General features: G+C 34.3%; 3 protein-coding genes across 5 annotated transcripts; 2 read left to right on the forward strand and 1 right to left on the reverse strand.

The window, feature by feature from the left end:
• Window positions 1-3,384: 3,384 nt before the first annotated feature.
• Window positions 3,385-5,017, forward strand: LOC133701176 (DNA-directed RNA polymerases I, II, and III subunit RPABC5). Its single transcript, XM_062125006.1, has 4 exons — window positions 3,385-3,542; window positions 3,817-3,875; window positions 4,194-4,288; window positions 4,746-5,017. The coding sequence occupies exons 1-4, from the start codon at window positions 3,507-3,509 to the stop codon at window positions 4,769-4,771; spliced, it is 216 nt and encodes a 71-aa protein (XP_061980990.1). The 5' UTR covers window positions 3,385-3,506; the 3' UTR covers window positions 4,772-5,017.
• A 4,036-nt stretch (window positions 5,018-9,053) lies between these two features.
• Window positions 9,054-13,120, forward strand: LOC133700690 (uncharacterized). Its single transcript, XM_062124310.1, has 5 exons — window positions 9,054-9,493; window positions 9,671-9,801; window positions 11,708-11,833; window positions 11,941-12,068; window positions 12,587-13,120. Exons 1-5 carry the CDS (start codon window positions 9,271-9,273, stop codon window positions 12,897-12,899), a joined length of 921 nt encoding a protein of 306 aa, XP_061980294.1. The 5' UTR covers window positions 9,054-9,270; the 3' UTR covers window positions 12,900-13,120.
• A 246-nt stretch (window positions 13,121-13,366) lies between these two features.
• On the reverse strand, window positions 13,367-18,861 carry LOC133700689 (protein CYCLOPS-like). 3 transcript variants are annotated; one of them, XM_062124307.1, is made up of 11 exons: window positions 18,023-18,861; window positions 17,376-17,428; window positions 16,424-16,564; window positions 16,210-16,258; window positions 16,073-16,125; window positions 15,150-15,841; window positions 15,012-15,055; window positions 14,884-14,929; window positions 14,509-14,557; window positions 14,007-14,135; window positions 13,367-13,840 (listed from the first exon to the last, which is right to left on the reverse strand). In XM_062124307.1, the coding sequence occupies exons 1-11, from the start codon at window positions 18,326-18,328 to the stop codon at window positions 13,717-13,719; spliced, it is 1,686 nt and encodes a 561-aa protein (XP_061980291.1). In that variant the 5' UTR covers window positions 18,329-18,861; the 3' UTR covers window positions 13,367-13,716. The 3 variants fall into 3 exon arrangements, with proteins under 3 accessions (XP_061980291.1, XP_061980292.1, XP_061980290.1); XM_062124308.1 differs by having other exon boundaries at window positions 15,183-15,841; window positions 16,210-16,261; window positions 18,023-18,858; XM_062124306.1 differs by having other exon boundaries at window positions 16,210-16,261; window positions 18,023-18,858.
• Between the last annotated feature and the right edge of the window lie 4,166 nt (window positions 18,862-23,027).

Here is a 23,027-nt window from a genome sequence, read left to right on the forward strand (position 1 = left end):
TTTTTTATACCTTGAATTCAACGGGGGTTGGAGTAATTGCAGTAGGAAATGGACAACACGTAAACAAGGTACCACACTACACAACATACTCAGTAAAATCAACAGCCAAGTTGAGAGAGACCCCAAAATAGTTCAGTAGAAAGAAGCTGCGAAGTTTGAAGAAGAAGAAGAAGATAAGATTGGGCTCGCTGCAAACCACTGTAATAGTGCACACGTGGTTGATATTGGGGTGGACATTTCTATTTGAGCAAATTACTATTATTATCAAATCCACAAATCAAGCATTTATTATTATTATTATTATTTCACTATTCAATAACATTTTTTTTAGTTTATTTTTTAAAATTTATTCTTCAATGTGAAGTTACTGTGACAGTTATATTTTATTATTTTTTTAGATTTGTTTTTTTATGAACTCACCTTCATTTCATGACCTCAATTGCAAGTTTAATAGGTTAATTTAGAGTTCAATCAGTTTTTTTTTTATTAATTTTTTTAACTTTATCTTTTAATATTGAGTTAGTTGAGAATTAAGTTTCATGATTTTTTTATTTATATTCTATAAGGTTATCCTGATTTTTGACTCGGGTCACGAATTTGACAGGTTGATCGTGTTCATTTTTTTTGTTATTTTTTAAATGGATTCCATAATTTGTTTTTAATTTTTTTCTATGATACTATCCCAATCTCATAACTCGGATCATAAGTTTGATAAGTTGATCCAGATCGACTCGATTTATTTTTTCAAGTCTTTTTTTAATTTTTTTTAATTGAGTTAGTTTTTTTTTTAATTTATATTTCTTAAAATTTTTTCTTTAACATTAGATTAATTAAAAATTATGCTTTATAATTTATTTTAATTTATTTTTTTATAGAGTTATCACGGTCTCGTGATACAAGTTGTAAATTTGATAAGTTAACACAAAACAATCCAATATGTTATTATCTCTATATTTAAAAGTAAATAACATCCACCACGTTGTCATATCAATATTAATAAAATTTATCTTTCAATTCAATTCATATTTTAAGTTAATTATTTATTTTATTAGAAAATATATTAGCAACTCCTTAATATTTTTTTACATTAAAAAAAGAATGATACAACTGCTCTACAGCATGGGAGATTGATCAAGTACCAAAAGCTAAAATAGGACGGTGTCTTGTAGAGTGAAATCATTGTGGACATTGTGCAGTGGTACTCCTGTAATTTTCACCAACTTTTTTTTTACCCTCTTTTCTTTATTCTTGAGATGTGCCACGTTGCCTGCCATCAACTCCATATAAACTAACTCGACGTGCTGTCATTTCCTGCTCGCCATTATTCTTGAGATGATCCATGTCAGTTCAGTTCTTTCTCTCTTTAAAACTTTCTTTTCCTCACCGCTGCCTTGATCATGGTTAATCTGGTGCTGTGCTCTGCTTGGCGAACACCTGGCAAATTTGAACCTGTTTAGTTTCCTTTGCTTTGCTCTCACATGGAAACTTATGTAAAAACAATGCTTCCGGTCTTTTCCCCCGTGAATGTTTGCCCTTTCTCCCCACCCCACCCCTCATGTTATTGATGGCTTTCACAGAGACATGTCTTTGCTGAACTTTTTCCTCGAGATTATGTGTTGAATAGGAGACAACAGCTCACAAACTTTTTTTCCAGCGTGGGTGCAATTTGCTTCTCATTTATATGCCTTTTGCAATCATTTGCCAACTGTTTTGCATTTGCTCTCTTAAATCTCTCCTTTCAGCTTACCAGGCATGCTAATAGCTTTTAAATGCGGTCGGATTGATTGTTTACTTCGTGATTTGATAAAAATTATTATTATTATTATTATTATTATTATTATTATTTTAAAATATAATTTGAGGATTGATTCAATATAAGATCTGGGTTACAAGTTAAAAGTGTTAATATAAAAATATAAATGATTATTATTGTAATTTTAAAATTTAACTTGATAGTTGACCTAGGATAAAGCTTTGATCACGGGTTAAAAGGGTTTATCCAGTTTGACCTAGATTTTTATTTTAAATCAAAACAACCATGTTTTAATAAAAAAAATTTCAAAAAAATTAATGGATTTTTAACTTGTGTTTTATCTCGAGTCAACTTGAGTTTTTGATCAGATCAAGTCGGGTCATTTCTATATTTTTTTTTTTAATCTAGACCGGTCCAAGCTCCAAATCAACTCGTTAGGCCATTCTAGCTTTTATAAAGAGAGTTATTATAAAATTATTAATTTTACACTTAATATAAACTAAAGTAAAAACATAATATATTAAATTATTATTTTAAACCAAAAATAAAAAAGGAAGAAAAAAGGAGCCTAATCCACCCGAGCATAGGTATTAAAAAAAACTAACCTAGGCACGTGCGCTTTGTAGCCCAACTCGAGCGCCTAGGTCTATCTTATTCTTTTTAATTTCTTAAAAAGGTGAATGACAATTTTTTTTTTAAATACAATGAACGACATATCATCTATCTTTTGTAGAGTCTAGCGACTAGGGGTTGCTAAAAAAATCAAGGTGCAATTTTTTTTCAATTTAAAACTATTGTTCAATCCATTATTGATTCAAAAACACCTAGAAAAACATTCTAAAAATCTTAATAAACCTATATATAGCCACAAAAAATAGCTTAAAAATCAAAATCAACCAAAAACCAAAATTATTCCGCAATCAAATTTACCTTCATGGGCAAGGAGAAGGAAAAAAACACTCGGGTAAAACTCATCCTATGAAGTAGAACCCATTAACACTAAAATCGACTATTTTGAAGGTTAAAATCGTCATGGAAGATGAATTTCTCCATCTACACCAGAATTCGTCGAGCCTCTCTCTTTTCTCAAAAAAAAATTTGAAAAATAAGTGAAATGAAATTTGGTATTAAAACTAAATTTTAAAAAACTAAAGGATAAATTACTTAATAACTAAAAAGATAAGAGATTAAAATGAACGTTTTAAATAAAATTATAAGGCACAATCTATTTTACCCATCTTTTACCTGTTAGTTTTCTATTTTTCTATTAATTTTTTTTAGAAAAAATGTAACTAATTGCTAATTTAGGCTAAAAAAATCTCAATTATATAAAAATAAAAATTTAAGAATCAAATTAAAGTTTTTTAAAAATTTAATTATTGTAGTTTATAATGATTTGTGAGAGAAAAAAAGTAAAATTGGTACAATTAAAACCCCACGAGATTTAGTGTTTGGTAATAATAATAATAATGAAATCCCTTGTTTTTTTTTTAAAAAATAAAAACTCATGCATTCAAATAACAAAAACAAAATTACACCTACAGTTTACCGATTCCCCAAGCCAGACCCCCAATCCAAATTATTAAAGGCCCAACGCCAGGCCCAAAAACTCGAAGACGAGAACTACTATAAAATCCTCCCTTCCAAGTTCCATCCAAGTTCCCACGGAAACACGCAGTGGCAGAACAGCGCAGGAGCACGAGCACGAGCACGAGCACCAGGCTTATCTTAGTCGCGAGAGAGACAGCCAAAGATGATTATCCCAGTTCGTTGTTTCACTTGCGGCAAGGTATTGAATTTTTTTAACTATTGCTTTAACTTATTTAATCACGAGGTGGCTTAATCTTTCGTTCTAGGGTTTTGTAGCTGATTTGATCCTTTGCCGAGAGAGAAACGCAAAAGAAACCTTTTCCATTAAGAACATTTTTATATGCGGAGAAAAGTCCTTCCCTAAATTTAACTGTTTGTTTTGATGAACCAAAAAAGGGGTTATTATTTAGTGGTTGATGCTGCGATGTTGCATTTAATGTTTCATGGAAGGTGATGTTTTGTTTGGATTTTAGGTGATTGGGAACAAATGGGATACGTATCTTGATCTTCTCCAAGCTGATTACACTGAAGGGTGAGTAGTTACCCGTTATTTTTCTTTCATGTTGACTCTTATTAAATACTCGGGCAAGATGCAAATGCAGAAATCAAATGCTGTTATTTTGGGTGTGGTTTATGAGATTTCTACAATATAAAGATTTTCAAATAATTCTGAGTTTCATCTAGTGATTTATGATGTGACTAGCACAAGAACTGCACATCAACTTTCCGAAATGCTTCCAACTGATAGTTAACAGTCGTAATGGTAGTCATATGAAGTTGGATGCCAATTAATCAATTGAAACTCATAGATGACATGTCCAATCAAATCATATCTTGGCTCTTCATGCAGAGATGCTCTTGATGCGTTGGGGTTGGTTCGGTATTGCTGTAGAAGAATGCTCATGACTCATGTCGACCTTATTGAGAAGCTTCTGAACTACAATAGTAATTTCTCTCTCTTCTTTCCCCTACCTCTACCCTCTCATATGTGCTATGTGTGCGCGTGTTTTGTGGTCACACTGATGGGACTGTAATTATTTGGTTGAGATGGTAGGTATACAGGCATCTCACAAACTTTCTTTGGAGTAGTAGACCATGCTAGATTAGCGAATTGTATTCCTCTGAAAATTAACCTTTAGCACTCCATCTTAAAGTGTTTGAGTCATAATTTGAAAGCTTTACGATTGTAACTAGCTGGATGTGGGGCTTTAATCTTGCTAAATGTCACAAATTGGTTGAAGTTTATATTATAGTCGCTGACACCAAAGAGAATGGGACAGTACATTGGTTATACCACACACTGAATTTTAGCTGAAATCACATGCCAGAACTCTATGTGCCCCTGAATTTTAGCGTTTGTGTACTTTTATTGTTGTTATCGCTGACAAATTCTCTCTTGCAGCTCTGGAGAAAAGTGAGGGCAGTTGAGAAGCTCACAGGATCGCTAGGGACCTGGAGCTGCTTTTTGTGACTCATGGATGTATTAGAGGATGTGTGGTGAATATGGTGAAAGTAGACAAGAGGGATGTTCAAATACTCTGTATAACGTTTTGTTACAACCTAGTCACTGTTTGAGACCAATGTTTTGAGAAACTGCTTAAATCATTTCAATGCCTGTTGTGCGATACTGTTGGCATTCTTTTTTGAAAATGCGATGCTATATATGATGATCAATATAGTCTTGCTGCAACCCACCTGATAGAAGTGTAGGGTAGCCTTGCATGAATGTGGATGCTATTTGTCATACACTTAGGCAGGGAAACGGTTGTGCAGATTCCTTGCTAGCGGACGACATTTTGCAGCACCCTACTGCTGGGCTAAAGCAACTTCTGTTTGGTGAGTTTCAACATGGCATGAAAAGTCGAACTACCAAAGACACCATTACAGTTCCGAAGAACACCAAAACCAGCCGGTCCTGGATTCCCAATAGCACTAGCATCCACACTTAATTTAAATTTAATTTAAGAAACCCACGAGGAGACCCAACTGACTGACTAATCCTGACAGCCCACCAACTAAATTATCAGTTCTAAGCTCAAAAGCCGAATCTCAATACACCAGAAGAGAGCTAGCATACTGCAATTGATTAACGACGGAGCGGACTTTTCCCTAAATAATCTCCTCATGACGAAACTTCCAAATAACCCAGAGACAATAACAAAGGAGGCAGAATGCATGGACTTCAAAATATAGAGAAGCCAATCGCACAAAAGAAAAGAGTCCAACACTATGGCCGCAAACAAGGCCTCCTAGCTTGCTGAGGAACAATCGCGGGGTATGTGGAGCCCTGTTTTCTTGACATGATGACAACGATAACAAATATCAGAATCCTCGCAATATGCCAACGGAAACGAAGGTCACTGCTCAGCAGTCGATCATAACAAACGAGTTACACAAAATACTTCATCTTTTCAGGAACTTTCCACAGCCTAATATCATTAGTAGCTGCAATAGTGAAACTGGTGTTATGAAAAAGCCAATTATGGTAGGCAGATTTAGAAGAAAACTCCCCATTAAGAGCAGGATCCCAAATCAGATTATCCACGCCCGAACAAAAATGAGAAATAGGAGTCCGAAGCACACTAAACTCCCAATCTCGAGAATAAGATCAGCCACTAAAAGATGAGCATCACTGTCACGAAGCTCAGGCACCATTTGGATAAGCACAACATCCATTCACCATTTATCAAGCCATATGGAGACATCCTTCCTATTGCCAATCAGCCAGACTTTCTCATCCTTAAGCTTATGAAAGCCTTTAAGAATAGACTACCAGACGTATGAAACTGAAGGAGAAACAATAGAATAACGCAGTCCATTACCCTTCAAGTACTTAGCTTGCAAAATAGAAGCCCATAATTTTGAAGAATTGTGGATTAAGTCTCAACTCAACTTTCCAAGTAATGCAATATTCTGCTCATGCATGATCCCTTCGAATTAATTCCAAGAACATCATCTCGCCGACTACTGAGTAATACAATCCTAGCTCAGCAAAAAGAGACGCCACGATTATCCATCTCAAAAGACCAAATAAAAGATCTAACAATTTTGTTAATACCATCACAAATTGATTGAGGCAGCCATGCAGATGCATAGCATAAATAGGAATAGCTGACAAAGTGCTTCCCAGCCAAATTGACAAGTTTAGCCTTCCAAGAAGACAAAGTAGCTGAAATTCTCTCCAAAACATTACCAAAAGTGTTCTTAGTGACTCAAGAAAGCAACAAAGGAATGCCCAGATACTTCCATTGTATTGGAGAAATGACTTATATATCGAACTTGCTGACGTTTCCGACGAGATACAGAAGGGGCAGCATAAAACTTTGATTTACTTTCATTTATTTCTAACCAGAAGTTCTCCAAAAATCAACAAGAGTCATCTTGCCCACCTTAGCTTGGATATAGAGGCTTCAGTAAACAATAGAACATCATCTACAAATGACAAATGAGAGATAGTTGGGTCACTACGAGAACACCGAATCAGCTGCCATTCTTTAGAGTAACCTTTTTAGCAACAAGTAGAGATATTTCCTCCATACACGAGACAAAAGGATAGAAGGAGAGGGGATCCGACACAAACCTCGTTTAGGGAAAAATAGATAGGTAACCCGTACTTTGTCATGAGTTGGATCGGTTTTTTTTATAACATTAAAAAAAAAACAATATTTGGACATTGCAAATATATTTTACAAAAGAAAAAAAATCAACATTCATTTAATTATATAAAATAAAAATCAATGATAATAAACAGACCAAATCTTAAAAAAAATGATAACAAAACCAAAAGCAATATAATGCTTCAAAAAAAAAAACACAAAACTAAATTTCAAGATTATCTAATATTAAATGATGAAATTAATAAAATACCTTGAGTCAACTTGAGCTAGCATGCCAAACTCATAACTTGAATTATGAGGTTGGGCTAACCTTATAAAAAACAAATTAAAAAAAAAGATGAAAATCCCTAATAATCCAAATATAAATGATAAAAAAAAAAGTCAACAACAAGAAGCCTAAAAAAATAAAACACCTGCAACCCGAGTAAGACCATCAAATCTCGTGAGCAGGATCATGCAAATGAAATAACCTAATGGAAGATAAAACAGGAAAAAGTGATAAAACTTAATTTTAAAAAGAACTCAATCTTGAAGGATAAAATCAAAAAAATAAAAATAAAAAAACCATCCAAAAAATGGTCAAGTTAACCGACCAAACCTGTTGTCTAGGTTACAAGATCGGGATAATATGATTGAAAAAATCCAAAAAAAATCATGAAGCTTATTTTTCAAAATAAACAATGTTGAATAATAAAATTAAAAAAAAATAAGTGTAAAAAACGATATCAACCTTTGTTGTAGTGTTTTTTTAACCGGGAAAAGCTTATGTTGAGGAAATTATATAGTAAAATCAATTAAATATATTAAAATAAAAATAAAAATAAAAATATGAATATAAAATATTAAACGAAAGACAAGGATAGTGTATTTGCTTGTAAAATTATAAATTTCATCTCAAAACCATGATGAGAAAAAAAAAGTCATTGCTAATGATTATAAGAAAAAAAAAAGTCATTGGAAAGAGCACACTTTAAATCATGGTATAAGAACTAGAAAACTTACTTAATTTTTATTTATACATATTTGAAATCTAAAGTTAAAGATAAGCCTATAGTTACTTATATGATAGCTATTAGAGGTTTACATGGTCGTTAACTTTAGGACCTGTGGTCGTTAACTTTAGGACATGTGGAATTAGTCGAGGTGCGCGCAAACTGGTCCGGACACTTAAATTAAACTAAAAAACTAAAAAGAAAAGAAAAAAAAAGAAAGGACAAAAGCAAACATGTCATCCTAGAAAGTGTTAATTTTTTATTTGTTTATTCCTTTAATTCTTTTTTCCAACTTCTTTCCTACTAATAAGAATAAGTGCCTTTACCTTTATTTGCAGAGGAGGCTAGAGATGTTGAATTCTTTCAAAATTAATTAGAGTTAATTTAAACAATTCATTAAATTTGCAAAATCAATAAATAAATCCGAGAAGACTCAATCGAAAAGAATTAAACCAACATTAATTAGAATTAATTTCTGATAATTCATTGAATTTGCAAAAACAATGAATATGAGAAGATTCAATAGAATAAAATTAATTCAAGATTTATAGGAATTATTTTTTGACACTTCTTTGAATTTGAAGAATTCAAAACCACTTTTTTCATCAATCTCTCACACGAATGAAGATTAATTAACTAGTATACGGAGACGTAAGAAATCACAGGGACGAAACTTGGTAATAAAATCAGGAAGGGAAAGACCAAATAGCAAAAGCATCCTGAACTGTATGAACCAACAAATCATCAAGAATGAAAGAATATTGGTTGTTATCCATCCTCGTAGACTTCAACACTTCATGCGATAAATCAGAGATAAAATTCTCTGGAAGTTTAGGGTGATTATAAAAAGAGGCAAAGCAGAGATGTTTTCTGTACCACACACACACACAAAAAAGGCTTTGAGAATGATCAGCAGCAACCACTCAAAGAGCTTCAGGATCCGAGGACCAGGGCCCGTCGGGAAGTTTCAACCTTTCAATATCATTCTGCTCACGGTGAACAGTGGTGGAAGCGTGACAAAATCCCAGTAATTTGAATATTCAATTGAAAAAATAAAAAATAATTCATGTACTTTTGGCAAACACTTTTTTAATTCTCAAACAAAAAATCGAATGGTTGACTTTACTGTGGAGGCCACAAGCCACAATGACCCAAAAAAAAATAAAAATTCCTGTCAAAAACCTTCCACTATGGATATAGATCGAGTAGAGTGATTGTATTGTACTCTGATGAGCCCACAGTCACTACTTTCCCTCTAAAAAAAGGATTTTCTTCCTTCTTCCTCCCCACAAATAAAATTAACAGTGCAGCAGTGGTTATGGATGTTAGTGATGATGAGATGGAATTAGAAATAGAAACCCCTGAAAATGGGAAAAAGGGTTTCATGTATCTAGCTTTTCGATTAACCTCAGCTCTTCTTTTCCCAATCTTTGCCTTCCTTTTCTTGTCAATATTATTAGGTTTCTTAGCAATTCTCATGGGCCATTTTTCTATTACAACCCCCCCCTCTCTTCCATTTCAGTGCAGGATACTCTCCAGTAGTATGTCTCTCCCTCTCCCTACTGCTACCCCTGTGATTTTAAGCTTAAATTCATATCTTGTTTTGTTTTGTTTTGTTGATGTTTTTTTTAGATAATGAGTTTTTGTTGATCTATTTCTTTGTTTTTTGTTTTTATGAATTGTGTAAAGTGGGTTGTTTTTGTTTCTATGTTTTTCAGGCGTGGATCTTAGATCATCTAAGATTTGTGAGCTTGGGTTGTTGAATTATAAAGCCAAGCATGTGTTTTATCCAAATAACAGAAGCAAATTTCGCTGCCGCTATGATTACTACTGGGCTTCAGTGTTTGAGGTGATTTTACATTTTCTCTAGCAAGTATTATATGACTTTTATTGTGCTAAAGATTAGGAGTATATGCTGCTAAAATGATTTCTTCTGATAATTGAGGTCAGTACTATTCCTAGATAATGTGTTGTGGAAGTGGAAAACAAAGGGAGGATGGACTTGAAATGCCAAAAGTAGATATTTAACTTTAAATTAGTTGAATAGGAAACTTAGAAGTTAAACATTATGTAAGCTAAGAACAATGTGGTGATTAAAATATGTGAATTTTCTGAGAGCATGGTTCTTTACCATGACTTGGAATGGGATTACATGGAACATTTCAGCTTGAAAAGTATCTTGGGTTATGGATGTAGAAGGGTATGAAACGTCATGAACATTGCTGTTCTTGATCATAATGCTGAAGTTCCAGTAGGCGTACTCATTAGGAGCTAGGACTATCTTCAACTTTCAGTTGTCAAAAAGTTTGTATTCTGATAAATAGCATTAATTTTATAGATTGGTTATAATTGGTATTCAATTGATAGAGCCCAAGACCTCTTTCTAACTTAGGGTATCTTAAATAATCAAACCTTTCAATGCAAAAAAGGAAGTTCTTGTATAGCTCCTTTGTTTTTTAATAGAACGCTCCACGTTCCAAAAACAGGAGGTGTAAAATTTGGGCACATCACTATGTATAAAGGTGACGTCAAAGGATGAAATGAGGGAACTTTCATTATGATAGATTATCTTCTTTGTATCAGTGGGGCCTATCAATCTTTTGTTTTAATGTGAATCTCTTAACCTTGTTAAATACTACTTTAGAGTTCTTATCTTTTTGTTTAAAGAACAAACACCACATTTGTTTTGGTCTGTGGAAGCTGTATTTGAAGAAAACCGCCTTTTGACTCATTGGTAGAGGAATATAACCATTGGGCAATGGAAGGCATGATGGTTATGTGTCACCTTAATCCTAATTTGATGCAACACTGATTCCTCATTGTTTCCCATTGTATCTCAGATTCAGTCATTTGTACCCCCACATTCTTCAAAGGAACATGCGGCAAATAGATTTAATTGCCTCTGTAATTTTTATGGTCATGCTATTGTGTATGACTGTTATTCCAGGGTCATGCTTTTACAATGGTTCAGCATGTCCTTATGTAAAAGCTGTCTTTTATGTGCTATTAGTAGGTTTTCCCTACGGGATAGGAGGATTCCCTTCCCTGTTTTACTTGTCAGTGGTGATCTGATTGAAACTTGCTCTAGATAACTTGTGATCTATTCTTCTCTGTTTCTAACACTCACACATCTATAATCCTGCTACATCTCTGAAAACGCATGCAGCTGATACACTGAGATAGATTGGATATCTGAGAGGGTGATATATATTCTGTTAATTTTTCTCTATTAACTGCTTTTAAACCTTTTGTTTGTCTCTTATCAAGAAATTCTAGTAGACTTGATTTTTTTATTTATCATTATAGTATATATCTGTGCGGTCTATTTCTGAATTTGCTGTAATGTAAGTGTACAGACGACAATATCTTAATATTAGTTTTTTAGTGCAAATAGCCAATAGAACACTTTCAACATTTATCATATGAACATTATGTAGTGTATATGAGCAGAGCCATTAGTAATGTTTGATGCTTGGAGCTCTTCATATTCCCCACCCCTGAACTCTTGACAATGTTTGCGTTTTCAAACAAATCCAACATCAAGGAATTATATATAGCTGGGTTGTGTTAGGATTTGGAAGTAGCATTTCTGCAAACTTCAGGCATGCACGCATCAAATTCTCTTTACACCATGTTATCAAGTTTTGCGTACACTATGTATGTATCCGACTGGTTTTAAAAGTGCAATGGTTTGAGGCATTGGAGGAAAAAATGGGTCTTTTAATATCATTTCTTTATCAACTTTCCATTTGCAGTTGGAATACGAAGATTATTCTTTGGGTCAGACTCGATTTGCTTTAGCAGAGGCTCCAAACGAGGCCCTTCCTCTAAATTGCCGCCCTAATTTTGGTGCTGCATGGTTGGCCAAAGATAAATTCAAGGTAGGGATTGCAAAGCTGCAAGCCTTACTCATTGGTAATACATTTTAAGTCAGATTTCCTTCAGTCCATTATCACTATCTTACTCTTTTCTACTCATTCCTCTCCAGGTTAATAAAACCTATGACTGCTGGTATACATCAGGCATTTCGAAAGTGAGTTTATATCGTGATGATCTTTTCAGTTGTCAAGCAAAAGATCCATCTCAAGTTGAGATGATTAAACGTTATTTCATCCTGTGAGTCATTTTTTTACACTTTTAAATGAAAAAGTAACACCCAATCTTATTTACTTCATCTGTGTTGTGTGTATTTCTATGGCATTTGATGTCTGCACTTCAAATATAGATGGTGAATTTGAGATATCCAAAGTAGATGATGGATGGCCTAGGGATTATCTGAAGTGTGTGGACCAGTTTGATTTGATCATCTTGATAGATATGAGTTGATTATGGTCATGTATTTCTGATAATATTGATTGGCCATTGATAATGTGAATTTGGCTTTTTAGTGCTATGGTCTTCATCCGTTAGAGTGACTCATCTAGTCATCTGTCATTGAATAAGATAAATACAATGTTTCATTTCTCCACATATTGTTGTTGAAAGTATAGTCCTTGTATGATTGAATCTATACTATTCCTATGTTTTTTAAAATGTTAAAGCTGAAAATCATGTGAATGATAAGCATCTTTTTGCAATCATTGGATGCGGCATTGCCAATATTTAACATAGAATTGTTGGTTTTACATATTCAGGTCTAAAGAGATGTTGCACTCCTCCCCAGTCTGGAAGAAAGGAAAAGTTAGCTATTGGGGGTGGGAAACGGTAGCCGGAGTTATTACTGGTTTTTCAACTTCTATAATCACCATCAGCTTTATAAAAATCCTACAGTACATTAAATCATGGCTTCGTCTAACTTCTGTAGCTATGATGTTTTCTCGCGCCAATATAGTTTTCTTCAAGCGAGCTTGTTTTCTTGTGGCGTACTTTTCTTTTATGGGCTGGTTGACAATCCAGTATGGGAAAAGGTTTGGTCTCCCTGAGATTTACAGAGTTGATAATTACTAGAAGCAGTCTTTTAACAAGTGCCAATTCTTTTTTCTCTTCCCGGAACCTGGATGCTGCATTGCTGCAATATGACACACTCGTCGCCCAATGATTCCATGGGTGCCAAATGTATTTTTTTAGAAGAAATGTTGAGCAACTTGTGTTTGTAGCTAAGAAATAGACTTAATGTATAGTCATCATGTTATATGAAAAAAAATCTCATTGACGTGAGCATTACTGTATTTTCTGCTCCCTGCAAGGGATCTGAGCAAGACAGCTTCAGCTTCTATCTCTACTACCTTCGTTATGCTTGGAAAGATCCAAGAATAAATTATTGTGTACAGTTAGATTACTTCCTCAGTATGTTGATACTGGTATTTCCTCAAGGGAGACAAACAATCTCTTACATAAGAGGAATGGAGATGGTTTAAATTTTCCACGCACTTCAGAAGCTCGTGACTATTTGACACAGATTACAGCCATCTCTCTGGATAAAAGCCACGAAGCTTGTTTTTTACACCCTGCTGGTCCATTGCTTCCAAAATTTTAAAATTGATATTGCGTTCACAGTTTGTCAGACATAGCTGCATTTACCAATTTTACCATGCACTTGGTACATTCATGGACATATGATCAGCAAACAAGTCACAACACCTAAACTGGAAAATCTAGAATAGGCGTAACTTCTTTGAGTGTTCTGCTTACTAAGGACTTGGATAGGATTGTCTTTAGATTACTAAATTGGGTCTTTCAGAATTACTGCTGCTTCTGCAAAAGACTTGGTGCTTACAAGGTACACCTGTATGAGATGTGTAAGAGCCAAAAGGGAAAGTAACTTTTACATCTTTCCTGTTTCTGCTAGAATCCTCTCAATTTCTTCTAAGAGGCGTTCTTTTTCATCAGTTAAATCTTCGTTCTGTTTCTGAAGCTCTTCTATCTGCTTAGTCTGTTCAGAATCCTTCCTGAAAGAGTATTTGAAAACAATTGATTAAGAACAAAGCAGTTCTAGATCATAATGCATAGAAAACCTACAACTTGGAAGCCAAACGTCCAGCAAAATAAACAGAACAGAACAAGTCTCTATGCACTTATTGACAGCCCAATTGGAAGTAATCTAGTGATCACTACCTATTCATGAAAGACAAGTTCAACTTGAGTGATCGTACTTCCTTCTCAAGATTTTCACACCGCTTAAGGACTGACTGCATGTCAGATGGAATTGCTGGTGTCATATTCCTTTCCTTTGCCTCTGCCATTCTACATCACCAAAGAATTCAACGTAAATCAAAGCTACTAGGCAATAACAATCCTCCAACACTTGTAGATATTGCATCTTTTGTAACACTAATTGCGTGCTTCTAGCATCCTCATATCGCTCATGAGGTCTAATTATGGTGCATGCAGTTTGGATCGTCCATATATCCTTATGCTACATACTTCATGGAAAGGATGATTAGCCATTTGGTTTTGATTTTCTCAGTCAGTTGTATTGCTTGTATCTTTATATTAAACAAGAAATAATGTTAATCCTGAGAGATCAATCTGTTCCTGAAGCAGGTAGGCCATGCAAAATGAAATGAAAGTTTTAATAACAGAGTTAATAAAGCTGAGAGATTAAAGTTCAACTTACTTTCGTGAGCGTTCCACTCTCCGCTTCTTAGTTGGGTCCCCCTTGTCCACTGCATAAATTTGGATGATCAGATAGAGTGATATGATCGCATAACGACACAATAATGCAGTAAAGCATCTGCATAGTTTTTAGGGTTTGCTTAAATCACAACAAGTATACCTGATGAAGAGAATAACAATAGCAAAAGTGGCAGTTGCAGATTTATATATGATGGCAAGAATTATTAAAGCGTTATGTTTTTCAATTCAAGAACTTATTTCCTTATTATTTTGAACAGATCAAAACCAATAGAGCTGACTCCTTCTCCTTTTAGTGAAGCCCAGTGTAGGAAAGCCAAATGTCATGCTGGTGAAGTTCTAAGGATGAACTGATTACCTGAACCTGTTGATGTCACCGATCCATATCGGACGAGACCTCCCCTCTACCATAGAAAAAAGGAAGTAGGTAAAGCAATAAATATTTAATCAGAATACTTTTGTTCTGCATTGAAGAATGTAAAGTACCTTCCGATCATCCTTCAAATTGTCAATTATTCGGTCTCTAAAATCTGCATTTGAAATATAAGATGCAGGAACAACTTAGAAACTAAATCAATCAAGTTTCAAGATAGAAAAAAAGAGGCCATTTTTTAAACCGCACACCTTTGGCTCTAGAGCCATTTTCTGAACTCCTACCATTTCCAATTTGTTTCCTTGAGGTTTCACAAATGCTTAGAGTTTGACTTGAGTTGCTGGGGCCATCACATGCATCAAAAGCAGATGAAACTACTGGTGTAGCGGCAGAAGATCCACTTTGAGAAGGTTCCCGAGAAACCGTGCTCAGATGAACCGGATTTATGGTATTTACAAACCCTTCAAAGTCAAGATCCATGGGTCCTTGAACTGTCTGCAAGAACTCAGGGTCCTTGACTTGACCAGGTGATATTTCTTGAAAACTTCCAGGAGGAATCTTATGAATGCCGTTCCCTTTTCGTTGATCAAAAGTAGAGTTTATAACTTGAGCATGATAAAAGGCGTTAGAACTATCTTCAACTATTTCCTTCTCAATCTGGTTACCTAGCTTCTTGCGTTCCAGTGTACCCTTTAGCATGTTAACAACAGAAGAAACTTTATCTATGCTGCTCATTGGTGGGGTGTTAAAAGTAGACGAGGATGAATTGGTTGGAGACATGAACGTGCCCAACTGATTGGCCGTGTCATGCACGGGAGGGTCACTGAAACCATTTGGATTTCCAAACTGTTGATTCAAATTGTTGACACCATGCCCTGAAGCATTCTGCATAACTTCCATACCTATATTTGTCTGAGTATATTGCATAGCAGCATACCTTCTCCTGCAAGACAAGTTGGATAATGAAGCCAAGGAAACAACTGTTGTTTGTACTGTTGGAGTAAATGCATTTCTATGCCTTAAAGAATGCATTCCACGGACTTCTGCCAGATGTAAGGTAATCAGCTAGATGAAGAATTTGGAGCCAGAATTATACTAAGTATCACTAACAAAAAACTTTAAAAGGAAGTGATTGTTATCATTCTTATGCATGCGCGCGCAATAATGCTAATACCTCAGTTCAGAGGATCGACTTCTTGTCATGGGTTGAGAACTGTGAAACCACGCCTGAGTAAGAGATTAGAGACTGTCAGAATTGTAGAGGTTTAATCGAGCAGAAGTTTCTGAAGATTTTAAAAAATTATTACAGACCTTAGCCAGATATAAATTACTAGCCTGCACGGTCCTTTCAACAGCGTTCCTGCTAAAAGCAGTAACAACAAAATGATAAATCAGAATCACTATTCTCTTGGCGGCACATTACTAACTTTTTAGGATCATATGACATGCGCATAGATGATCGAATCTGGAAATCTTGTAACGTTGTACAAATAAGATCATTATGGAAGAAGGGTGCAGAAGCTACCTGATTGACTGTTCATTGAGATCATTGGAGATATCATCAGCTGTTGGATTATTTTGCGTGAATAAGACATCATTGCTCCTTTTCTTCTGAGGTGCGCTCCCATGTTGTTGGCTGGTCAAATTGACCAGTTCACTTGATATCCTGAGTTTATCATTGGAGTAACTTATGTGTTATACATGTCATCGGAATAAGAAAACTTCCATTAAATAACTAGTCATTTTTTGCAGTTATTGAATCATTATAGACAGAATTCTGAGTTTAGAAGTTTTTTAAACACTGAAGGAGCGACGAATTAAATGCAAGGTATGGAGAAGCGATGACCATATTACTTAAAGAGCAGTTACACATGCTACCGAGGAGTATTTGAGGAACTGCAAGGATGACAGAGAGGGAAATTCCCCAAAGAAGTGGTGGCAAAATAGGTGTCCTCTATCAAATGCCAAACAACTGGGAAGGATTTGCTAAGCATATTTAGCTACAAGGGAGCTCATATTTCTGTTAGTCAGATTTCTTAATGTTCAAACATGGGATAGCTAATTCCCTCCGAAAATGAATTTTCCCATACAAGCCAAGGACATCGGGACTGAATTTCAGACTCCTAGAAGAGCTTGCATATTGAACGATATTTTTTCTTGTGCAGGGGAATTTTGGGCCATGCATTTCAATCAGCTGGAACCTAGTGGATGATTCCCAAGTCTGTGAAGGATGAATTGGTAATAGTTTCCTCTAAAACAAAAAAACTTGTATCATGCTAGCACAGAAATGTAGCTACATTTAACTCTAGAGGCATGAGTCATGCACTTGCACCATTAAGATTTTACCCAAAAAAAAAAAAAAAAAACTAATGCAGAAAAGTCCTTCAAGAAAATCTAAAAAACGAGGGCAATCTGAATTTGGAGAATGGCACAGTTTCATTTTTCTCTGTCGACATATACTACTTCGATCTACTCACCTTCTCGATGCTTGTCGGGTTCGATGTGCTATGCTTGTTGAGTTATAGCCATTCTGAAAACAGAAAAGTCCATCAGTCAGAAAGAAACCCAACCCATCCTATGGGAAAAAGAAATAAAAAAAGGAGTGATTTCCTGAACTGCAAACCCCGCATGAGTAAGGTTTTGCTATGGAATATAGCTTTTAACTTGGTGAAAAATTCTGGTCTTTCTGAATAAAACCGCAAGGCAGATGCTTTATTTTAAACAGACAAGTTCAAATCTAGCAGATGAGGAGTTAATGTGTTTTGGTTTGATAACTCCTATGGCCACTTCTTCAGATTATCAATCACTTAATGACAATCCATGAATCGAAAGCCTGGCAATAATCAAAGTTGACCAACTAATTGACAAATGAATTAGATCATTACCAAGTTCATTTCACTACACAAATTGTGATGTTTTGTCAGCCTAATCTTATTTTTCTGTCAAGGAAGATGTAGTAAAAGGCAGCCAACTACTTGTGATTGTGTTTTGATTTTGGAAACAAGAGAAAAAAAGAGAAAACTCATGGCATGTATAGATGTCAGTCAATCCTGCAAAGGCAGAAAAGCAAATGATGAGCTTGAGACTTGGATGCTGAAATCAAGATTAAATTTTTTTTGCTCGCCTCTCCATTTGTAAGCCAGCTTTTGAATAGCTCCTCACTGTCGGTACGAAAGTTCTGAGAGAGATTCTTGAACCCCAACATCTCCATGGTGGGTACTGGCATCCCAATTGAGGTCTCCATCAAAGATTTGAGAAACAACTCTTCACTTGAATTCCTATACAGGTCTGTAAACCCTCTTCCTTCCGTCTCCATCACACCTTTCTCCCCTTCACCCCTCTGATAAAAACTGAAGTTGTGCTGCTGACTACTTTCTGGCTTTATAACCGAGTTGTCTGTCAAGCTTCCCTTATTTCTATCATTGATCATATTACCTTTTACCGTAAGCAAGTAGATGTGCCAAACCTCCTTCCTCGTCAAAAAGGACAGGCAATATTTATGACAGAAAGAACAAATGAATCCTAGCAATGATCAGAAATCTTGGAGGCCAGAAACTGGGCTTTGGATCCCTATAACCTACCAGGCCACCGGTTGGGAGTTGAAAATCTAGTCAAGAGAAGATGAACAAATACAACCTATGTCCAATAATAAGAAATAAAATAAAAATAAAATCTACAATAATTTTGAAAAATACAGGGAACACATTCTTGCAAGATATTGCACCAAGACTATCTAGCTTTTGCTTTTGATATTGCACCAAAGAGACAATGTTTCATCGCCCATCAACCTACAGGAACTCTTGTTCGTTTTTCGGTTTGACTATTATATTTGTCCCCAGGTTGGCATCTTACACAATAATAACACCAAAATAAAATAAAAATCATATAATTTAATAAGCAATAAAATAATAACTATAAGAAATCGAAATTCAAACCAAAAGAACAGAAATTTTTTTTTACAAGCGTGCCGTTGAATTGAACCCATTTAGGCATTTTCCCCGAGTTCAGACGTGAACATTAATTAGTTTACGTGTTCGCATTATAAGTATTCGTCTTCCTCTTCACCAGTATGCAGGGCCAGATGTTTTTGGAAGTAATTAAGTATCCACCATTGAGAAAGGCAGGAAACCAGTGGTAATAAATAGGACATAAAATTTCCCCTTTTCGTTAATCTCATAATTTATTTCATTTTGAATATTGTAGTGGGGATTTGATCGAAAAGGGTCTCGAAATCTGATGTTTAAGCAACTCAATCAGCTGCTAAATCAATCCTCCATATGTCAATCATACAGTAGAATATAGCTAACATCACTTGCTGTAAAAGTACACAAAGAGGCAGTGTGAAATGAATTTAACTATCAGAAGAAGTACCTTTTCAGTGATTTAGACACCAAAGAAGTAGATGTTTAGCACAGACAAAGAAATGGCCTGATGGAAGCAATGAAAAGGACCTTGTGCACTTGCCCTTTGTTTTTGTTAGGTGATTCTCTAAAATATTGTTGCAGTTGAGAAGGCGCTTTCATGCTTGGGAATGCCTTTGGTATGCCATTGTGTATCTTTCTTTAGGTCCTTCTAGTTTATTGGCATGCGATCCGTTATAGTCCGGGTAATTTTTTTAAAATATAAAAAAATATTAAAAATATGTGATTTTTTTTTTGCCATGCCATTACATTCGGAGAAGTATGTAGATCTTAAAATTTATCAACTCGATTTTTTATCTAACTCGAGTTTTCAATTAAACCATATCAAAGTTGATTCAATATGAATCGATTGATTTCATAGGTCTAAGAGCAAATCGGATGACTGATAAAAACATGAGTTAGCTTATAAAGGTATTCTGGTAATTAAACCATGCAAAAGAAATATAAATAGATAGTAGTAACCTCAATCAATTTATATATGGCTAATCCATAATAATTAAAGGAGAGTGAAGTGTGAAAGTTTTTAAAGGACGAAATGATAAATTTACTATTTTAATCCATAGTAATTGGTCCAAACAAATCTTTTAAACTTGGGTTAATAATTCAATTCACAACCCATGAAATAGCATACCAAGTTCAATTAAGATGATCAATTCTCAACTAATTTAACATAGAAGGATGCAATTGGAAAAAAATTATTATAATAAAAAACTTACCATAAGCAAAAAAACAAATAGTAATAAAAATTTGACAAACTAAAAAATTGAAGGAGGATGAAATTGAAAAAAAATAATTTTTAGAAATTAATTAAAATAAAACAAATAGGAGTAAAAAAAAGAGAGACAAAATAAAAAGAAAACACACTTGAAGGTCTAATCTACAAATTTGGAGGGAAATATATTCTTAGGAGGAAAGAGAAAATAAGGAAGAAAAGGAAGAAAAGTTTGTCGGTGCTGCACCGAAGGTCTGTCTGTTGGCTACACACGTTACATAGAAAGAGATAGAAGACCGAGACGAATTAAATGACACAACAAAATAATGGTTTTGACCACCGGAATTAGTTGCACGCGCTGCTTGAAGACAGTAGAGCAACTAACACGTGCAACTAAAGCATTAACAACTTTTTAATTTATTTTCTTATAAAAATACCACATTGCCTCTAGAACCAAAAAATTATGGTGTAAAAACCATTGTGAAATGACAAATGAGCCCCTGCAATCAAGCTTTTGAAAATTTAATTCCAAGTGTAAAAAAGTCATTACATTATAGTAAAAAATATGAAATATCAAAAAAGCCCCCAGACCAAAGTTAGTTGTTTTTAACACTTTTAAGGGTAATAAAGTGATTTTACTATAAAAAAACTTATGAAAAGATCAAGATGCCCTGAAACAATACTAAAATGATAAATGAACCAAGTAAAAAGACCATTATACCCTTTGAAGATAGTTTTTCATGATTTTTTTAAAGGGCAAAATTGTAAATTCACTATTACAATCTATAATAAATCAAGGTATATGCATGATACTCTTCCCGTATGTTTTAGTTTTGTTTTTTATAATGACCATCTCGTACATATGGATTAAAAAAATTATCACAACCCTCAGTACATGAAAATTTAATTTCAAATAATCCTTAATTGTCATATTTTGTAAATTGAAGAACCCTCAATCCTACTTTGAAAAATTACAAGTTTTTTTTGAAGCTTTCATAGTGAGAAGTTAAAAAGTTAAAATATAGATGTTAAGACACCATAGTTTTATAAAAAAAGAAATTTTAAATTAAACGGGGTTTTAAGCTAAACTTGCTCCGCTGGACTGAGGTCTAAGGCTGAAGTTTGGGTTTGAATTTACTATAAAATATTTTTTAAGTTTATAAAGAATTATTATTTACTAACCCATTTGTTATTTGTCTAACTTATGAATAAACAGTCTATATAGTTTTTTTAACATGAACAATTAAAAAAAAACAAAAATTCATATTTTCAAGCGAAAAATAATCAAGTTAATTTTTTTTATAGCAAACAATTAAGGTTGATAAATGACATGAATTAATTACCAGAATTAATTCTATATCAATTTTGATTCCGATATCCGATATAAAAAAGAAGGCCAAATGAAGAGTGTTTAACACATATTTTTAAACTTTTCTTCACCTCAATTTTTTCAAGATTGTTTTCCTTAAGTTCATATTCTATTTTTTCGCTGTTTTTTTTTTCCACTCTAAAGCTTAGGTTATGTTATATTAAAGATAGATTTTGAGTTATATTTTATATGTTTCGTGGAACTTATTTAGGATTGTAGCTAATTAAGGTGGTGGTGCTAAAATTCTCCAAGAATGATTACAATTATTCTGTTTACACAAATTATAAAACCTTAAAGATAAAAGATTGATAATGAAAAACAACAAATCTTCATCTAATTTAAATTTTATGTGCTCAATAGTGCCATAATCAAGAATTCGTGGTTAATATCTTTCATGTAATTCTCTAACAGTTAAACTAAACGAGAATTACTTGAATTGACATTAGATTCTTTTACTTAGATTAATATTTTCAGGATGTTTAAGGCACTTGCCTAGGACGGAAACAAGGCGGCACACGCAAGCAATTACCTAAGCGAACATTAGTCTTGTACTAATTCATTAGTTAATAATGCTAAATAGGTAATCTAAAAAATTCATTAGCAAATACTTAATACTCCCCCAAAAGAAATGGCATCTTTTGCATCTTTGACCGGGCGATTATTACTAAACGAAGACTCGTTGATCAAATCAGTCAGAATCAAGATCATAGCCGTTGATTAGAAATAGAATGTATAGAAAGCAAACCACAGGCCAATGATAATCTGTGCGAACCACTGCCAGCAACAACTGCTTCAGGACAGTTAAGCATCTTTCGTGTTTTGTTAAATTTTGATGATGCAATGTTTAGCAGCTACCAAACCCATAAACCAGAATAATTCGACAGAATATGAGGATCTACCGACAGAGTGACTATAGAAATGAATGAATTGAGTCAATAACTCTGGGTTCGAGAAGCCGGCAATCTATTGTTTTTAAGTTGAGACTCCGGACTGCTAGGTTATGACATACTGAACAGTGCATGGTTTAGAGTGACATTTGTAACCTAAACTGCAAGTAATCCTGTTAATAATTAGCTAGTAATGTGTTTGTTCTGTTTTTTTAATGCATGAATCTCAATATCTCAGGCATTTGGTACAATGTGCAGGTTGGCAGGCCAGTGTTCTAATGTTTCAGGCAGAATTCTCCCTTGTACTTGAAGCTCCATCGTTGAAGAATCAGCATCATGACTGGCAATCAAGCCAGGAAATATCCCAGATCAAGAGGGGGCGGAAGGCCAAAAAAGAATTTAATCAGCATCCGGGGATAAATCATGTGCAATTTGGTTGTTAATAATTATTCAAAAGATTTCGTGAGAGCTCTTGGAAAACTCTGTACACACAGTGACAAAATCTTGAAATGCGTGCAAGTGTCCACAAAATAAGAAGCTTGGAATATTCAACTCCTTTAATGAACAGTCACAAGAGGAAAGCAAGAATTCTTTCTTAGATTTACCTTGTCCTCAAGATTAAAATACCTGTCACGTTAGCTTCCTAATGAGCTAATACGCCTCCTTTATCATTTCCAGGTATCAGGACATAGAAGTTGGAGATAAGTAGACAACTCAACATTGCAAAGCATCACTTCTTA

This window comes from Populus nigra, chromosome 8 (genome assembly GCF_951802175.1).
Source record: "Populus nigra chromosome 8, ddPopNigr1.1, whole genome shotgun sequence".
In the NCBI taxonomy this organism is placed as follows: domain Eukaryota; kingdom Viridiplantae; phylum Streptophyta; class Magnoliopsida; order Malpighiales; family Salicaceae; genus Populus; species Populus nigra.